Source organism: Symphodus melops (assembly GCF_947650265.1).
Source record: "Symphodus melops genome assembly, chromosome: 23".
NCBI lineage: Eukaryota > Metazoa > Chordata > Actinopteri > Labriformes > Labridae > Symphodus > Symphodus melops.
Genome location: NC_136713.1, coordinates 8549574 through 8566893, shown reverse-complemented (window position 1 = coordinate 8566893; position 17320 = coordinate 8549574). Strand labels below are relative to the sequence as shown.

The window sequence follows — 17320 nt, the reverse complement described above, 5'->3', positions numbered from 1 at the left end:
AGAGTTAGCCCTCTTTTAACCCCTGTTCACTGCAGATGATGACAAAAGTATCGTGACAGAGCAAATCGAAGCCCTTCCTCAGATCCAGAGTCCTACCATGGCACCTGTGGTGGACAAACCCGCTAAACGGGCCCCTGGCAGAGGAAGGGGCCGCCCTGGTGCTACTGAGGGTAAAGTGTTTCGAAAAGGACCCAGCCACCCTCCACCAAGAGAGGAGATCAAGAAGAAAAAAGGTTCAGATTCTGTTGCTTAAAGCAATTTGTGTACCCCCTATTTAACTGATGTAACTTTATGTTTGTACTCAGTAGCAAAGTTACTTCATTTTTAGGACAGACTTGCTTCTCTGCAACCAAATTTGTTTGACTTGTTATAATTCTGTCTCTCCTCTTCTGTTGGTAGTCCAAAGGAGGGCTGACCAGTATAAGGTTTTAGCCCTCCAAAGTCGTTCTCCATCTCGAAAGAGTGTAGCCAAAGTGGCGGCTAGACACTCTAGGTCTGCTCTGCTTCACGGCTCTGCTAGACGCAAGGCCACAGGTGAACACTCTTCACCAGGGAATCGGTGCCGTGATAGAGAGAGTGCAACGTTTTAATGTGAACAATACAACCTATCTCCTTTTATTTGAAGACTGGTTTCGCTTGCATAAAATGACCAAAAGCTTGAGGATACAAATGTTGCAAACCAATTTGTTCCGATGTGTTTTAAGGTTTTGCCATTTTGCCCTCTCTCTATTGATGGCTTGTTGAGGCGTCAAGAAGTTGCAATGTAGCTGGCAATCATCATGTGCTGCTTGTCCATATTTAACACTTCATGTTTGGTCTTTTATTTTTTTTAACTTAACTGCTCTCTCTTTTTATTTTTTGGTTGTTTTTTCCCCTATTTTATTTCTGTCAAACATGGAGTTTGTTCTCCTGCTTGGCCTCATATTCATGTTGATTTCTGCTCACTGATTGAATGAAAATACGCTGATCGTCACTCGCATGTTGAAGGTTGTTTGTGTGCTCAGCTGGTATGAAATGGTTTACAAATGAGTGGCGGCTTATTTAACGTCTAAAGATGTTTCACTGATTCCGAAACTCTGGTTGCTGTTGCATCAATGCAGCAAACACTTTGTAACTTTAGCCTGTTTGCAGTGCAGGTGTGGATGTGAATGAGTGGAAAATATACGCTATTAAATGTCTCTTTTTGATGGTTTACATTGGTCATTACAGCTGGATTCTTTCTTCGTAGGTATGGAAAGCCATCAGCCCCTCAGTGTGGCCCACCAGTCCAGGGAGAGGACCGCTGTAAGTAACGCTGTGCCAATCAATCGTTTATATTTTGTGTACCAGCGATTCATTTCTATTTCTGTTTGTGTTGGTGTCTAAATTAAATTTTATGTGTGTTCAGTATTAATATCTCTCATGGGAACTTGTCCTTTGCATGAATCATTCACTAATCTCTTCACTATTCTCAATTACGCATGCGTGTTTTTGTTGTTCTGTGTTGCATTTTTATTTTGTTCTTGCATGTCTGCCTCTTTGCTTGCCCTATTCCCGGCAGAGAAAATCTGTGAGTATGAATGAATATTTGTCAGACAAGGTCATGTGCAAGTGTTTCTCTTTCCAACTTAAAAGTGAAGTCATGTATTAGGTCAGAGGAGCTCTCACAAACCACCTCCAACCACTGTTTCACAAATGTCTTTTTCTAAAGCAAGTTCACTACACTTTACAAGTTCCATCTTTTCATTCATGTCCTTTGTTTAAACTTTGCTAACGTGTCTAGTGTTCCTTAAAAATCATTAAGTCACAAATGACCCTCACTTCTTTTATTCAGCTGAAAACTTTGCTTAAAACGCATAGAAATACATTTCATCTCCGTTCCATCCCATCTCAAACTTCTCCATCTGTTTGTCACCCCTACCTGCTCTCTGGCACATTGTCCCTCCATCCTGAATCTGCATGCTTCCCCGCCTCTTGTCCTGGCTTTTGGTCCAGAGCCCCACACGGGCTGTTCTATTAAAGCTGGCAGTTCAGCGCCGGGCGGCTGAATACCCGCCTCCCAGGCCCGCCTCTGCCTGTAGCGTTAAAAGGAACCCTTCAGAGGAGGCGGAGTTCAATGAGGCCCGCCCTGCCTCTGCATGCGCCCGCAAGGCCCCTCTGCCAAAAACTATTCGACAGCAGGTAAACAGAGGGGAAATTAAAGTAGTAGATAGCTGGTAGCAAAGACCAAATGACCAAGCACTGACTGAGCAAAAACCAGGCAGAGGATGGCCAATAACCAGAAAATGAAAAAGCAATGTCCAGCATTTACCAGGCAATTATGAAGCAGTGAAAAGCAATGACTAAGTGATGCCCAGGAAATGACTAAGCAATGACCAGGCAGTGGCCTCACAATGATCAAGTGACAAACAAGCAATGACCAAACTTTAACCAAACAAAGTCTAGAGACCAGTAAATATACTAACCATGACCATGCAACCATCAGCTATGACGAAAACAAATGACCAAGAAATGATCAAGTAACGACCCGTGAATGACAAATCAACAAACAAGCAATGGCAATGAGTTTTGCATTCGTCTAAGAATAAGTGTTGACATTTTGTGTGTTCATTCAGGAGAGAGCATACCGCAGCCCTGAGAAAAGGTCGTCCCTGCCCAGGCCCGCCAAGTCTCTGACGCGCCACATCCCTGCTGCTGAACAGGAAGACAACAGCACCCCTTCCAGGCCAACCTGTGAGACTACACGCATATTTACAACATTGCTTGTTTGCCTCCGGAGTTATCTCCCTTTCAGCTTGTACTAATGACTTCACTCAGCCACTTTATTGTTTATCATTTTACGACATTTGAACTCCTACCACCTGACACGCTCTGCACTTTTCTTCTTTGCACCTGATTTCTTTTTCCTTACTAAACTCTTCCCTCTCAAAGCGTTCCAGTCCAGAGCGGACAACAGGTCTGGAAGAGCCCCAGGTATGGCAGATCAACCACCTAGTAGCTCTTTGTTGACCCATAGCTCTCCATATTAGAAAGGCTAAACACAGTGGCTTCATTTTTTTGTCAAATTTGTGATTAAAGTTGTTTATTTTAGTTGGGAAAAGTTGATTTTGCAGGCTTGTTTATTCAGCTTGAATTCCAAATTAGTCCAGCTTTACATCAACTCCTTCTAATCAAACCTGCTGTTACTTCATCAGAGAGCAGGTTGGAAACACAACACCAAGGTGCTCTTCCACAATCCCATTGGTCTTCTACCAGTATCCCGGCAACAAGAAGCCATCTGTGTTCAATGCATTCAGCCGCCTGTGTGTGCTTTCACACCCTTTTTTTTAAACCTGTGTTTGTTTAGTGGAGGGCGGCTTTCACAGCTGCATGTGTGTAGTTTTTCTTATCATCAGAAACCAGATAAAGCACGACCCTCCAATCCATCTCTTGCTCTGCTGTTTACTTTCTGTTCCCGTCTTTTCCCTTATCTGCCTTTTTCCATGTCTCCAAAAAAGAGAATTCTTCTCATCATTGTACTCCTTTCTTCTCTCAAGGCACAGAATCGGCACGCTCCCGATCAGTCCGCAGCGGCGCCTCCACCCCAGGCTCCACCGCCGTCACACCCGGCACACCCCCAAGTTACTCCTGCCGCACTCCTGGCTCACGCACACCCGGCAGCCACACGCCCAAGTCCTTCAGCGTCCTCCAGGAGAAGAAGGTGGCGGTGATCCGAACCCCTCCAAAGTCGCCATCCTCGGCCCAGCGCCAGCTGAAGGTCCTCAATCAGCCCCTGCCTGACCTGAAGAATGTAAAGTCCAAGATCGGGTCGACCGCCAACCTTAAGCACCAGCCGAAAGGCGGACAGGTAACGTGTCATCGAAGCAGGGAGTCACACACTTAATAAAAATAATGATGTTTATATACAGGAATGTGATCTGTTCATGCTGTTTCCTAACTCTGCCACAAGGGGGCAGCACAGATAAAGTTATATTATTCTTTTGTAAGCGTTATAAAGTGTGAGACATAGTGTGTGCGTGTGTGTGTATTTGCTTGTGTGTCCATTTTTTTATAATTCGCCCCTGGATTACAGAAGCTGAACATGATGTTAAAAAGTAAAAAAACAGAAATGATTACGTTCCACGCGTCAGACTTTCAATCTGAAGTTAAAGCTTTTTAAAAATTCTTTGATTAAAATTGGGTTTGTGAAGTGTCCATTGACAGATACAGGCACCCTGGTATCAGCTTCTGTAGAAAATAGAAAAGGAAAGTGATTTATCTGCTGTGTTTCTTCTCTACTGGGAGTTATAGAAATGTCATACTGTGTTCAAATATCTCTCCCCACATCGTCTCACTCACTCTCTGTCTGCCTGCAAACCCCGCCGTCTCCTCCTCCAGCTGTCCTCTCTCCCTCTCTGCTGTCAGTCCCGATGAACCGTCACCGGCTGCCTCCGGCCTCCTCCCCTGATTTTCCCTTTTGTCTTCCTTCTCCTTTTTTTATTTATTTATTTATTTTTTAACCTCTGTTTAAAGTCATCCCAGTCTACAAAAAGAAGGCACAACAAGCCATATGTTACATCTGAAGAACAAATGTGCACAAACAATAGCGCTGCTCCTCAGAATATTCCTCTCAAGGTGAAGTCAACCTGCAGAATAACCGCCCCAGGGATCGGCTCTCGTCATCGCTGTGCAGGACTTTCCCTCCGGCTCTGAGTATTAATAATTGCAGGCAGTCTGAATTACTTATGGAGAAGTTGCTTCAAAAGGCAAAGAATGGAAAATCACCTGAAGTCACTTTTTCACTCTTTGTTTTGATGTTTTTTTAAGCAAATCAATTGAACACCACATCCTCAAAAACAGCCAGAAGAGTTTTAAAAAATAAAGAATTTTTTTAAGATGTTCTCTTTTTGAAGGGTGCAATAAAAGATGTGTAGACTTACAGAAATAATTATCACGTAACCACGGCAACAGACAGAGGTGAGCGCTTTAATTAACCCTGTGATCGATGGAGGAGTGTCTTTGTTCTTTTGGGAAGAAATGATCGGGCAGAGCAGAAATTTTTAATGAAGCTGTGTGAGTCACTGCTTGAAGGAGCAGAACGGAAGGCTTCGTGAAGGACAGTCCGTGATGAGCTGCAGCTCAGCGTCGCACAATTTCAAGCTCTGATGTCACATTAGAGAGATGGACTTTTTGAAAATATATATTTAGAGACCTTTTAATGTCAAAAAGTCAAATTATTTTGATACCAAAATCATACTAAACATGGTTGTATCGCGTTGCGTCGTATAAAAAACAACATGCAAGAATCGAGATAAGAGACGTCTTGTATTTTTTACTGAAAAAAAAAAAGAAAAGATTTTTCAATGCAGCTTGTAATTTGTGCTCTGATTCTCCTCGTCTGGAGTCATGGTGTCATCTTTAGTATAATAAAAAAATGAAAACATAGACAGTAGTTTTAGTTTGATTTATGGCTGGGTTTAGTGCTCTGTCATTGCTTGACCTTGCAGCTGTCTGTGCAGCTCCAGCTACAGGCGAGGGAGGAACAGAAAAGAAAGTGTGTCTGTGTGTCTGTCTGTATGCAGGTAAGAGAAAAGCTGTCAGGAGAATCCAGGTCAGGTCAGTGCTGACTGAAGTTGAAGGCTCGCTGTCGGGGCACTGTGTGTTTTCCCCCAATGTTTTTCCACATCTGTTCTCATCAACAAACAACCCTACGCGACACTGCCCCTAGTGGTTATATGCATATTGCATCTCGTGGACGCGTCATGTTAATTTCTGAGGACGCGCACAACCAACGCTTCTAACCACCTCCCGGTACTCAAGGTTGATGCATTCACGTAGTTAAAAGCATGTTTACCTAGAGTAGTTTAGTGGGACGTTTGTGTGCATGTAAACATAATCAGTGAATGTTAAACTTAAAGAACTGTATCCCACCTAAAAGCCACTAACACCCCCAGCGTTGTGTACATTAGCACAAAGCTCATTCGTAACATATGAAATATAAAAATGCATGTTTACACACTTGGATCGTTCTATCTAGATTTTTCCCTTTTTTTTTATGATTCGATTTTGTTTTAGGTTCAAATTTTAAGCGAGAAGGTGGACTTCAGTCATGTTCAGTCAAAGTGCGGCTCCAAGGATAATCTGAGGCACTCGCCCAAAGGAGGCAATGTATGTAAGCTTTTTCTCTTCCTCTCTTTTCTTTCTTCCTCTTTTTTTTTCTTTTCAGCTGGATCTTTTAGACTTTCTCTCACGCCACGTTTACATGTTCATCTGTCTTCACATCATGCAGGTTTAGTCCCTAAGTGCCACACGTTCATGTTGCATCTTCTACAAGAACTTCTCATCTGAAACCTGATTTTTAGTTTGTGCAATTGAGTATTTATTCTTGTAGCATGGAAGATGTTGCATTTGGGAATTAAAGCCAAATATGCTTCAGGCTGCTGTTACAACTCTGCTCTAAAAAAAAAAAAAAAAAAAAAACAGGGACAAGATCAAGACTCCACAGCTGCAGCGCTGAACCAGCCGATTCCTCTGCCTGATAAATTTCTCTGAAAAGAGCTTTTGGTATTTTGAGATCTAGATCAGTGTCCAATTCAATTCTCCTCGTGCTAAAGTGAACGCGGGCAGATTGATAAGTCGTGGATTTAAAATTGGGACACTTTTGGGGGATTATTTTGAGCGTGAAGCGGAGGGAGGAAGTGGGACATGTTTAAGCTCCCCCTCCATCCAGTTTTGAGAAACCGACGTGATGATCCTGAGAGAAAAAAAAAAAAAAGGAAAAATGTTTCTGTCATTCTCAGGTCATGATCCCGAGCGTCAAACTGGACTTTAGCCACGTTCAGGCTAAGTGTGGCTCCCTGGACAAGATCCAGCACGCGGCGGGGGGCGGAAATGTGAGTGACTCGGCAGAAAAGCACTTTGTATTCACCTTTAATATCTGCTTTATGCTGGACAAACAATGTCTCCGCACAGTGTAAACACAGCATGCTGGGTTGTCTCCTTGTCTTTTTAACTGTGTTTGTACTTGCCATAATTCCTATCACCCATGGACAGTTAAGTTTAATTGAAGCACCTGCTCCCCGTTGCATCCTGTAGGGCTTGTTTGCTAAGTTGGCTGTTCCTTCTTTCATCCCCCCCCTCCCTGGAACTGAAATCTCTCGTGCAGATGCCACTGATCGACCCGTTCTGCCCACATTTAAAGATTTGCCTTGTTGATTTAAAATATTTTGTCTTTCCTGTTTCTGCCTGCAGGTCCAAATCCAGACCAAGAAGATCGACTTGAGCCACGTCACCGCCAAATGTGGCTCCATGTCCAACATCCGCCACAGACCAGGTGCTGAGCAACAGCTGCTCCTCATTCATTAAAAAAAAAAAAAAAAAATCGCTGTGACACATCCTTCTCTTCTACTCACAAAATCAGTCATATACTTGTGTCTTTACTTATGAGGTGTATTAAGAAGGTTTTCAGTTTTTTCATCTCTCAGGAGATTAAGCAGATTTTTGTCTGATTGTGTCCATATAAACCACACTGAAGGGTCTTTATTGGGCTTAATCTTTTGTTTACATGTTATTTAATATACTCTTTTATACATTTAGCCTTTCTTTGCCTTGGAAAGCTACATCTAATCCCTGTAGTTACAAAAATACTGACAACATTTCAGGAAAGTCGAGATTTAAAGAAGACGAATTTACCTTTTTCCACCCTTTCAAAAAAGAGCCTCTTTAAAGCACACTGTCCTTGACTGGTGAGCTTCTTTGCCCTGAGTCTTGCTTGGAAGGAGCTCAGTCCTGCAGGCGTGTGATGCCTCTTGGGTTTGACACTTCTTCTTCTCCTTCTGACTGTCCTGTCCCCAGGCGGAGGCAACGTGCGCATTGAGAATGTGAAGCTGGACTTTAAAGACAAGGCCCAGCCCAAGATCGGCTCCCTGGGCAACACCAGCCACACTCCTGGAGGCGGGAACGTCATGGTAATAAATAAAAACAGATGTTACAAATATGTGTCGCTCATGGAGAAACATGACTCATTTGAGCTTTTTCTCTAGATCGAGAGCCACAAACTGTCTTTCCGTGAAACAGCCAAAGCTCGGGTAGATCATGGCGCGGAAATCATTGTCACCCACTCCCCCGGCATCGAGACTGGTGGCACCTCCCCTCGTCTGTCCTCCACCGGCAGCATCAACATCCTGGAGTCACCGCAGCTCTCCACGCTGGCCCAGGATGTCACCGCCGCCCTCGCCAAACAGGGCTTATGAGCTGTCTACTTTGGATCTCCCCACTAAAAAATACACACCGTCACTAATACTCCCCCCTTTCATTCACTCATCCAGTGTTCTCCCACGGTCCTTAAACGCAACATGACACCTACTCTCGACCCCACAGTTGTAGTTGATCGACTTTCTCGTCCATCAACGGCTTTTCCAGTCCTTCCAAGATTTTCCATTCACGGTTCATTCCTTTAAAAAAAAAAAAGAAAAAGAACAGACCCAGCCACTCCTTTATTTCTTTTTAATTCATTTTTTCCCTTAAAAAATGGACTTTTCTGTTTTGTTCCTTCCTAGCTTGATTGTAAGGATGCTACGATTTGACTGGGTGGTTCCGTCTGAGAAGGCATTGAGCGGTTTTTACGATTGTACAGTGATTTTTTTTTTTTTTTTTTAGTGTGTAAAGCTTCACGTTCCACTCCAGTAAAAGTCAACTCATTTATTATTTCCATCCAGAATTTTAAAAGATTCAAGACACCACAACTGGTTACTTGTCTTAAAGCTACAACTGCGTGAGTGGACATGGCGTGTTTCTGTTCCTGCAGAAGAATGGCTGATTAGCATGTCTGCTAATGTGACGACATGAATTCTGTCTGTTGGTTGGTTGGTTCTTTTTATATATATACGTTACTGTAGTGGAAGTTTTTTTGTACATTCCCTGTGGCTGCACTGGCTTATTAGCACGTAAGCAAATGCAGTTGTGTTGCTCAAAGGCTAGCTTTTCAATAGTTCTTGTTAATGCAAACCAATTGGCTGCTCTGTATGTTCGGTTACTTCATTAGCTCTGTGATTTTTATTAGGCTACAACGATGCTGTTATGCTGGCATGGCAAATACATGATAAATAAATCAGATCTGTTCAGAGCACTCTTTAACTTTTTAAGCCTGCGTGGATGCATTTTAGTTGTCACGGTCAGATACACAGATTCTCTGAAAGTACTCTGTGACATTTCTTTTGCAGAGTTGTGCAACGTTTTTGGAACGGGCGACAAAGCCGAAAGTGAGTTCAAATAGTGCAAAGCTTTATATAAAAACATTCCAGTGAAAGAGCAGCTAACTGGCCCTTTTTTTGAAGGACAAAACTTTTCTGGAAGTGAAAGCAGAAATGACCCTCAACTTGCAGCTGTTAAAAATCATATAAAAGATGCTAAATAAGTAAAAAAACAAACAAACAATTTTCTCTGCTCACCATTGTACAACTCCTCTGCCTTCCCGTCGTCCCACCTCCCCCCTGATGTTGGTTATCCCTCTAGTGTTTTCTGTGCCTCCTCTACTCTCGCCTCCCTTCCTCCCTCAGCCCCACATTTTGCCTGTGTAAGTGTATTTAAATGACCTTGTAGATGTGTGCACACTTTACCGATGTTTGAGACATACTGATGACAAATGCTCCCACAGGATGAAACAAAAATAAAGAAAATAAAAACTGATTCACTCTCTTGCCTTGTATGAATTCTGAGACAACAAATAATAAGTAATAAGGTGTTAAAATGCTTGAAATTGTTTGTGGCTGGTTTTGCAGGTTTTTCTTACTCACATCATTCAAAGAAGCAGCATTGACATACAGTCAGCTACTATTTTAGTTAAAGCTGTTAAAATTGCAAATGTAACGGGCTCATACTATTTTACGTTATTTTTTGTGATTTTAAAAGAAAAAAAAAAAGTGTTATTTTTCACTGTTGTACAGTACCTTAATTTTAAATGTGATTAACTTTGCAATCAAGTACCTGAGCCTATATAGACTTCCGGTCGTTCCCGTAAGTTCTTACTCGCGCTGTTTAAAACCCCCCCAAAAACTCACTATGTTTTGCGTTTTAGCAGAATTTACTCCGAAAATAACGTATTTAATTTGTATAAGATATTCAGAACTGGTTCTTTAAGGTTGGTGGAGTCTGTAATTTTCTGACTGTTCCTGTTTTCTTCATTTCGTGAGACTTAGCATCAACGGCTAAATCTCTTAAAGGACGAAAGTTAACATATTCACCTCTAAAATGTCGCCGTTTTTCCTAAATACCGGTAAGGTAATTTATAGTAGCTTTGCTCAATTACCGTAGTTATTTTCTGAATAATTTTAGGTTTTATAATTTAAAATGTAAGCAGTAATTTTGTGTCGTCAAATTTCCAAATATGGCAAAAAAATTATTAAAGAAAAAAACAAAAAACTATTTTCACTGTATGTGGCCATGCCCACGACACTATTAATGCTAAAGTTAGAAATATTTAAAGGGTTCATTCTGGTCATAGTTTACTTATTTGCAACTGCATAGTTTGATCATTTATTCCATTTGAACAAAAACTGGAAAACCCCTGAAATATTTATTTTAAGGGTTATATTTCACACACGTGTTCTGCATTTAGATTAATATTGAAGGCTCATGACGCTCATTGAGTGCAGCGCCTTTACCAAACCTTACACCTGTGTTGATGAAGCCACCTGTTGATTGTCAAATGGCGGATTATCCCTTCAGGTTTAATGCACTTTCCGGGTGTGCAGCTGTTTGCATTGAAGACAAACTGTCGCATTTCTTTATAATGTGAGAAGAATTGAGGAACATCTGTCCCCAGCTGCACACTGCGTCTTTAAGCTCCGTGAATGAATTAGCACGTCGATCATCTGTCGCTGTCCGGTGGAGGGTGGTGCTGAAATCAGAGCTCGCCCGCTCTCTCTCTCTCTCTATCTCTCTCTCTCTTTCTCTCTCTCTCGCTCTCTCCCTGTCTTACCATCGCCGTCGATCGACCGACACTTGCAGCCATTTTCCGCAGAACGAAACCCCCAATCATGTCGTGAGGAGGAGAAGAAGCTTCGCTGGTCACCTGGGCAGATCCAGCAGCAGCCACCGCCGCCGCGCGTCCCCCGTGGTCGCACACAAGCGGGCGGGTAGGCAGGGAGGCAGGACCCGGTCAAAATGGTGAAGAGAAAAAGCCTGGATGAGAACGAGCCGGAGTGCGGGAAAGGAATACCGTTCCCAATACAGACCTTCCTATGGAGGCAGACCAGGTTAGTGCGAGCATCAAATGATAACAGGTGTTTGGCATCGCTGGAAATACAGAGGATCAAGAATATGAAAGAAAGCAGTATATGATACATGGAACGAGACCTACATTTCTAACCGTAATAGATGTTCAAACAGCTGTTTTGTGTTGACATTATTGAAACTGTGAATATGTGAGGAGAGTGTCATTTGGATGTATTAAATAGAGAGTGAAGCTGCATGTGTATCTATGGCTATCTAAGCTAAAGATTGCATGATGTCACACCTGTAAGACACATTTGCATAGCAAGTGGGCCAAGGAAAAAAAAAATTCTGTGGATTATCTCCAGGGAATTAAATAGAAATGGATGTTTTCTTCAAAAAAAAAACCAAGATGACATTGAAGGTTTAACCTTCATTGACGATATGGCAATCTCACTGGAGCGTGTTGTTTGTACGTTTCAGTGCATTTCTGCGTCCAAAGTTGGGAAAACAGTATGAAGCATCTTGTGTGGTAAGTAATTCGATAATGCAAATGTGCATGATGCAATAAAAATAATCACCCTCTACCCCACAGTAATCTCTTTTCACCTTAATGCACCTGAAAATCAAGTGGGCTCTTGATTTTGCATTTAGCAAATTGGTTTTTTCCCCTTGCTTCCTCCCATTACCCCAGAGCCAGACCTCGGAAACTCATATTCATAATGACGGCTTCTCCAGATCCCTTTGGATCTGAACAGAGCTGCCTCTGTCTCTCCCACAGGCGGTGCCTCTCTCGGGGGCCATGTGGGACACTTAGATCAGTCAAAGAAAGCAGCTTTAGATCGTGGCTGATGTCTCTTTTTCTCCCTCTCTTCTCTGGCTGCCTCCCCAGTCCTTTGAGCGGGTGTTGGTGGAGAATAAGCTCCACGGGTTGTCGCCAGCCCTCTCAGAAGCCATCCAGAGCATCTCCCGCTGGGAGCTGGTCCAGGCAGCGCTGCCTCATGTACTCCACTGCACCTCCATCCTGCTGTCAAATAGGAACAAGCTGGGTGAGGACGCCCAGGACACACATTAGCACCGCTCCAGGCATCGAGCTGACAGCCTTCTCTGGGTTATCCTCATTCAACAAAGCACTGAACTTATGTTCTTACAGTCAGAGGAGGCAGGACAGAATGCCTGGAGTCTTGTTGGAAACGGAGAGTAAAACCTTTTTTCTTTGGAGTAAATTCACAAAATACAATAAAGGATTTTAACACACTAATCTAGACGCACAAGAAGAAGGCTTAAAGACATTTGATGTTTTTATATTACTTGTAATTTTTTTACCACCTGCCCCAAATCCAATTGGTTTTTTTTGTTTACCAGCATCACATACACACATTCATTCAGCTGAGATACTTGTTTTGTGCTGGCCTCTATATCAGAGCGCTTCTCCTTCTTTTTACCTTTGATGTTGCTCGCCTCTCTTCAGCTGCACTTTATAGTTACTGTGGCGTCTCTTTCAGAATGATCCGGGGTTTTTTTTGTGCTTTTATTTGAGAGAATGTAAGAAACTCTAACATCAAAATACAAGCTGAATCCTGTCCTTGCATCAGCAGTAGCTCTATTTCTCAAAGGGTGCATCAACCAGTTGTTGCTTTTAGGACACTGAACTGCATGTATCGGAGTTGTATGTTTGTAAACTGCCATGACATCATAGCATATAGTTCCAAGGATACATACCAAAGCTTCTTGCTGCACATTTATCATCATTAACCCCTGACCTCTGACCTCACAGGCCACCAGGACAAACTGGGCGTGGCCGAGACCAAGCTGCTCCACACGCTGCACTGGATGCTGCTGGAGGCCGCCCAGGAGTGCAACCACGAGCCGAGCCTGGGCCACGGCTGGTCGGCCGGCAGCAGCAGCAGCAGCGCCTTCCTCCAGCCCGTAGGGAACCAGGGATCATCCCCGGGGGCGCCGGGCTCCTGTTCCGGCTCTGTACTTGGGGGGTCGGGGCCGCAGCACAGCGGGTCTCTGCTGGAGGAGGATGAGCACGCTCGGACCAAGCTGTTTCACAAGAGCATGGCGACAGTGGAGCTGTTTGTGTTCCTGTTTGCTCCTCTTATACATCGGATAAAGGTCTGTACCAGATGGAAAAAGAAAGAAATAATAATCTTTTTTTTTTTTTTTTGCAGTTAATTGAACAATGATTGGATTTTAAATGTGGATAACTGCTTTCTTTTACAGGAGTCTGATCTGACCTTCCGATTGGCCAGCGGTTTAGTGATATGGCAGCCAATGTGGGAGCACCGACAGCCAGACATCCCTGCCTTCACCGCCCTCATTAAACCCGTCAGAAACATTGTCACAGGTGGGGGGGGGGGGGGGTATCCTTACTAACAGCTGTATAGATTTCCTTCAAGAGTTAATCTATTTAGTTTGTTCCTAATTAAGACGTGTAATCCGCTGTGTTTGTCTCCACAGCCAAGAGAAACTCCCCAGTCAACAACCAGTGCAGCCCCTGTGGATCTGGCAACCCTGGTCCCATGGTGAGAGTGCTTTTTTTTGTTTTTAGCTCAGATACTGTGGTTTTGCTCCACATGTTGATTGAACGTGTTCGGGAAAGAGTGTGTGGCTTCTTCCCCTCCCCCCACTTTCAGCACCCCCTCGAGGCCCGCTGCTAATATTCATTAGCACGAGCCATCCGGGAGCATTAGCGTGGTTAGCCGGGGGTCAACACAGAGCCCTTACTCCAACCTCACAGCCCTGTGATTATCAGGATTTGTCCGTTTATCTGTCCATCTCTCTATTACCCACAGGGCTTCCAGGTGGTCTGTGAAGCCGCCCGATCAGATTCCTCCTCCCCCTCGGCCGGTGAGCAGAGCTGTCGTCGTGGTAACTCCGTGGAGAAAGGTGGCCCTTCCCAGCAGCAACCCGCACCGGTGAAAGGCCCTTCCAAGAAAAAGTGAGCGGCTTTAAGTGTGTTTGTGTGTGTGTCTCATTGATTTTACATTTGGATGTTTAGCGTCATGCTTAAAGCCTATGCAACACGTGCTTTATTCATGCAGCAGAAACCCGCCGTGTGTCCTTCATAGCATCTTAAAGGAGTGAAGTCATGCTGTGAAACCATCTCTTAAAGTCAGTGTACTTTCAGCAGAATGAAAACACAACTTAACTCCTCTCCTGACAGCGTTTCTAAAATGAATCACTCGTCCGGGATGATGCTCCAAAAGAAGCCGCTTGTGTGATGAAGCAGCAGCGCGGTGATTTATCAGCGACCCGCGCTGACACCGAGTCGGTGCCATCTAAACATTTCACCCTGCAGCGGCGTCTGTCGTAACACACTGCACAGTGCACACACAGCTCGCTCCACTCGCCTGTCAGAGAGCAGGCGTGCACGAACAGCTCCCCCACCCCCCGTGTGTAATATGTTGCTCCGAGGCGTGCAGCCTCTACAGTCAAAACGCACTCACAGAGCATCACACAAGCATGAGACCCATCTGACTTTTGCCTGCAAAACAGGGTAATTATGCTGAAGTAATGTGCTACATGTCCGATGCTGGCAGTGTCCCCGACCTGGCGTGGCACGGCGAGGCTTGATTTGCCCTGCCCACGGCAAGTCTGGCGTTTTTTTTTCTGGAACTCAGTGCCAGATTAAATCTGTGCTTGATTTGGCACGGAGCGGGCAGGTTTGATCGGCCTCTTTTACTTTTTCAATATGGAACACCCATCTGGACACTGATGACTGTGTATTGATGTGATAGGTTTGTTGGTGTCTCGTGATAGAACAGTCGATCTAGTTGATCAGGCTTTTTATTGGATTCGTTTTGTGTATTTATGAAGGTGTTTTTTAGGATTTATTTCTGTATTTATTTGGAGGACAGGACAGTGGATAGAGTCGAAATAAGAAGCAGAGATTGGGGAATGACATGATGTTCATGATGCTGGACTGTCGTCATCCTCAATCACCCAAGAGAAATGTGGGTGCAAAGCATGGCGGGGGTCTTTAAGCCCAAACTCCAGTGCTTCTGATGATCTGTCTGACCGCCAGCGACCAGCTGCAAGTCAAAATAAGTCTGACTCCCCCCTCCCCTGAGCTAGTGTTATTCTGATGCACTGGAGCACCAAAAGGGGTTTTTTGAGCGGCGACATGATTATGCAGGAAAGGAAGCAGGGATTTATCTCTATTGTTTTGCAGCACACATTCGACAATGACGGATTAATTGCTTTCTCTTCTGCTGTGTGGAAGGAAAGTGAGCTGAATGCAAATGAGACATTAAGTAAGAGAAGATTTGGACTTTTCTGGGGATTTGACAGTAATTTGAAAGTAATATTTGATGCCTTTTAGGTTCAAGAAAAGGGGCGGGGCTTCTGAGCTGTGAAGTTGCATTAGATTCTCCTCCTCGTCTTCTCTCACCTCTGCACTGTGACACCCCGGATAAAATCATCCAGCTCCTGTGATTAATGCAGCACACTCATCCTGCATCGCAAATGCCGGTGATGCTGATGCTGAGGCAGTTTCCATGGCAACCCATGGCTGCTGCAGCAGCTCTCCTACCGCATGGAGTCGGGGGGCTGGGCCTCTCCTCACCTCTCCTCTCCTCTCCTCTCCTCTCCTCTCCTCTCCTCTCCTCTCCTCTCCTCTGAGAGGCCCAGGGTGGCTGTCGTCACTCGGTCTCTGTGGCAACCTGACACAACAGCAGAAGGCAGAGCGCGTGTGTGTGTGTGTGTGTGTGTGTTGGCTAGACGGTGAAACATGATACAGCCTGCCTTTGCTGTCCGCTCTCGAATTGATTCATGTAGATATCGACCATCTCTTCCTGCTCCATTTATTACAGCGGCTTAGATTAAATGCCTCTCCTCCTCTCCCTCTTAACCCCCCCTCTCGCTCTATTTCTCTCTCTCTCTCTCTCTCTCTCTCATGGTATCAATATGTTTCTCCACAGTTAGGGGCGCTCTACAGCTTCTCCAGCCGCTGACCTTCATTCAGGCTTATTTATAGTGGACTCACGTAGAATGCCTCTCTCTCTCTCTCTCTCTCCTCTCTCTCTCTCTCTCTCTCTCTCTCTCTCTCTCTCTCTCTCTCTCTCTCTCTCTCTCTCTCTCTCTCTCTCTCTCTCTCTCTCTCTCTCTCTCTCTCTCTCTCTCGATGATGCTGAAGGGGGGCTCTGCCCTTGTTTACCATCCTCCTTTGATGCATTATTAATGAAGCAGTGTGGCGGGAGTTGATGACAGACTTCCACAATGGGAAAGGCCATAGCATAATGTAATTGCAGTGCTGGTACTAGCTAGTGTTTGTAAGACTCCAGTTTGTGTTGCATTGTGGGCCCTTAATTATCTGTCATTATCATCACACTTGTGTAAGTGAAGGAAAAATTGATCAATCAGATCAGCTGTGCTTTAAGATATTTCTCACTATCACCCTTGATCATCTCTCTTTAAGGACATCAGCCCCCGCCGGCCTGCCCGCCTCCCTCGCCCAGCGAGCGCGCTACGCCACCTATTTTGACGTAGCCGTGTTGCGCTGTCTGCTGCAGCCGCACTGGACGGAGGAGGGCGTGCACTGGGCCCTGATGTTCTACCTGCAGCGTCTGCGGCAGATCCTGGAAGAGAGGCCCGAGAGGGTACCCGAGCCTTTAGTCGCGCCTCTTCCTCGCCCGCGCAGCAGCTCGATGGTGGCTGCCACGCCTTCTCTGGTCAACACACACAAGACTCAGGTCGGGGGAACGCCCTGGATACACCGCTGTTTTCTTTTTGCGTTTAAATGACAACAAAAATGTTTGCCGTCTAGATGTCCAGGCTGCACTGACTTCTTTTTGACCCTCTGCTTTGTCTTGCAGGATATGAGCCTGAAATGCAACGAGGAGGGAAAATCTCTCAGCTCTGAGACTTTTGGGAGGGTTTCTCTGACCAACCTGCGGCGACAGGCAGTCCCTGACCTCGCCTCCGACCTGGGCATAAACATCTTCAAGAAGGTTTGGCCCAGACGACCTGATTCTAACATGCACATTTAAGTTTGAGTGGATTAAAATTGCACATTTTATTCTAGTTTTGTGTCTAATTTCCTACCAATGTTTATCACGATAAAGTGTGCAGACTTTGTTTTTCTATGGTAAATGTCCAAAAGAAGATCAGAATACTTTTTTGCTCAAAGAAATCACGCAAAGCT

General features: G+C 44.6%; 2 protein-coding genes across 6 annotated transcripts in view; both read left to right on the top strand.

The window, feature by feature from the left end:
- LOC306818339 (uncharacterized protein) overlaps positions 1–8436 on the top strand; it is a 43703-nt gene extending 35267 nt beyond the window's left edge. For 2 of the 5 annotated variants that reach the window (XM_079335887.1, XM_079335886.1), the window contains exons 7-16: positions 1229–1284; positions 1975–2160; positions 2595–2712; positions 2911–2952; positions 3516–3826; positions 6034–6126; positions 6759–6851; positions 7210–7291; positions 7813–7925; positions 8001–8436. In XM_079335887.1, coding sequence (XP_079192013.1) covers positions 1229–1284; positions 1975–2160; positions 2595–2712; positions 2911–2952; positions 3516–3826; positions 6034–6126; positions 6759–6851; positions 7210–7291; positions 7813–7925; positions 8001–8210 — 1304 coding nt within the window. In that variant the 3' untranslated portion in view covers positions 8211–8436. Of the gene's footprint in view, positions 1–35; positions 234–399; positions 535–1228; positions 1285–1974; positions 2161–2594; positions 2713–2910; positions 2953–3515; positions 3827–6033; positions 6127–6758; positions 6852–7209; positions 7292–7812; positions 7926–8000 lie in introns of all 5 variants that reach the window. The other 3 variants (XM_079335883.1, XM_079335884.1, XM_079335885.1) reach the window with 3 other exon arrangements.
- A 1521-nt stretch (positions 8437–9957) lies between these two features.
- Positions 9958–17320, top strand: part of unc80 (unc-80 homolog (C. elegans)) — a 33302-nt gene continuing 25939 nt past the window's right edge. Inside the window, 10 exon segments of the mRNA XM_079335878.1 lie at positions 9958–10231; positions 10966–11213; positions 11653–11701; positions 12062–12218; positions 12947–13290; positions 13399–13522; positions 13636–13700; positions 13971–14116; positions 16595–16868; positions 16992–17126. Coding sequence (XP_079192004.1) covers positions 11122–11213; positions 11653–11701; positions 12062–12218; positions 12947–13290; positions 13399–13522; positions 13636–13700; positions 13971–14116; positions 16595–16868; positions 16992–17126 — 1386 coding nt within the window. The 5' untranslated portion in view covers positions 9958–10231; positions 10966–11121.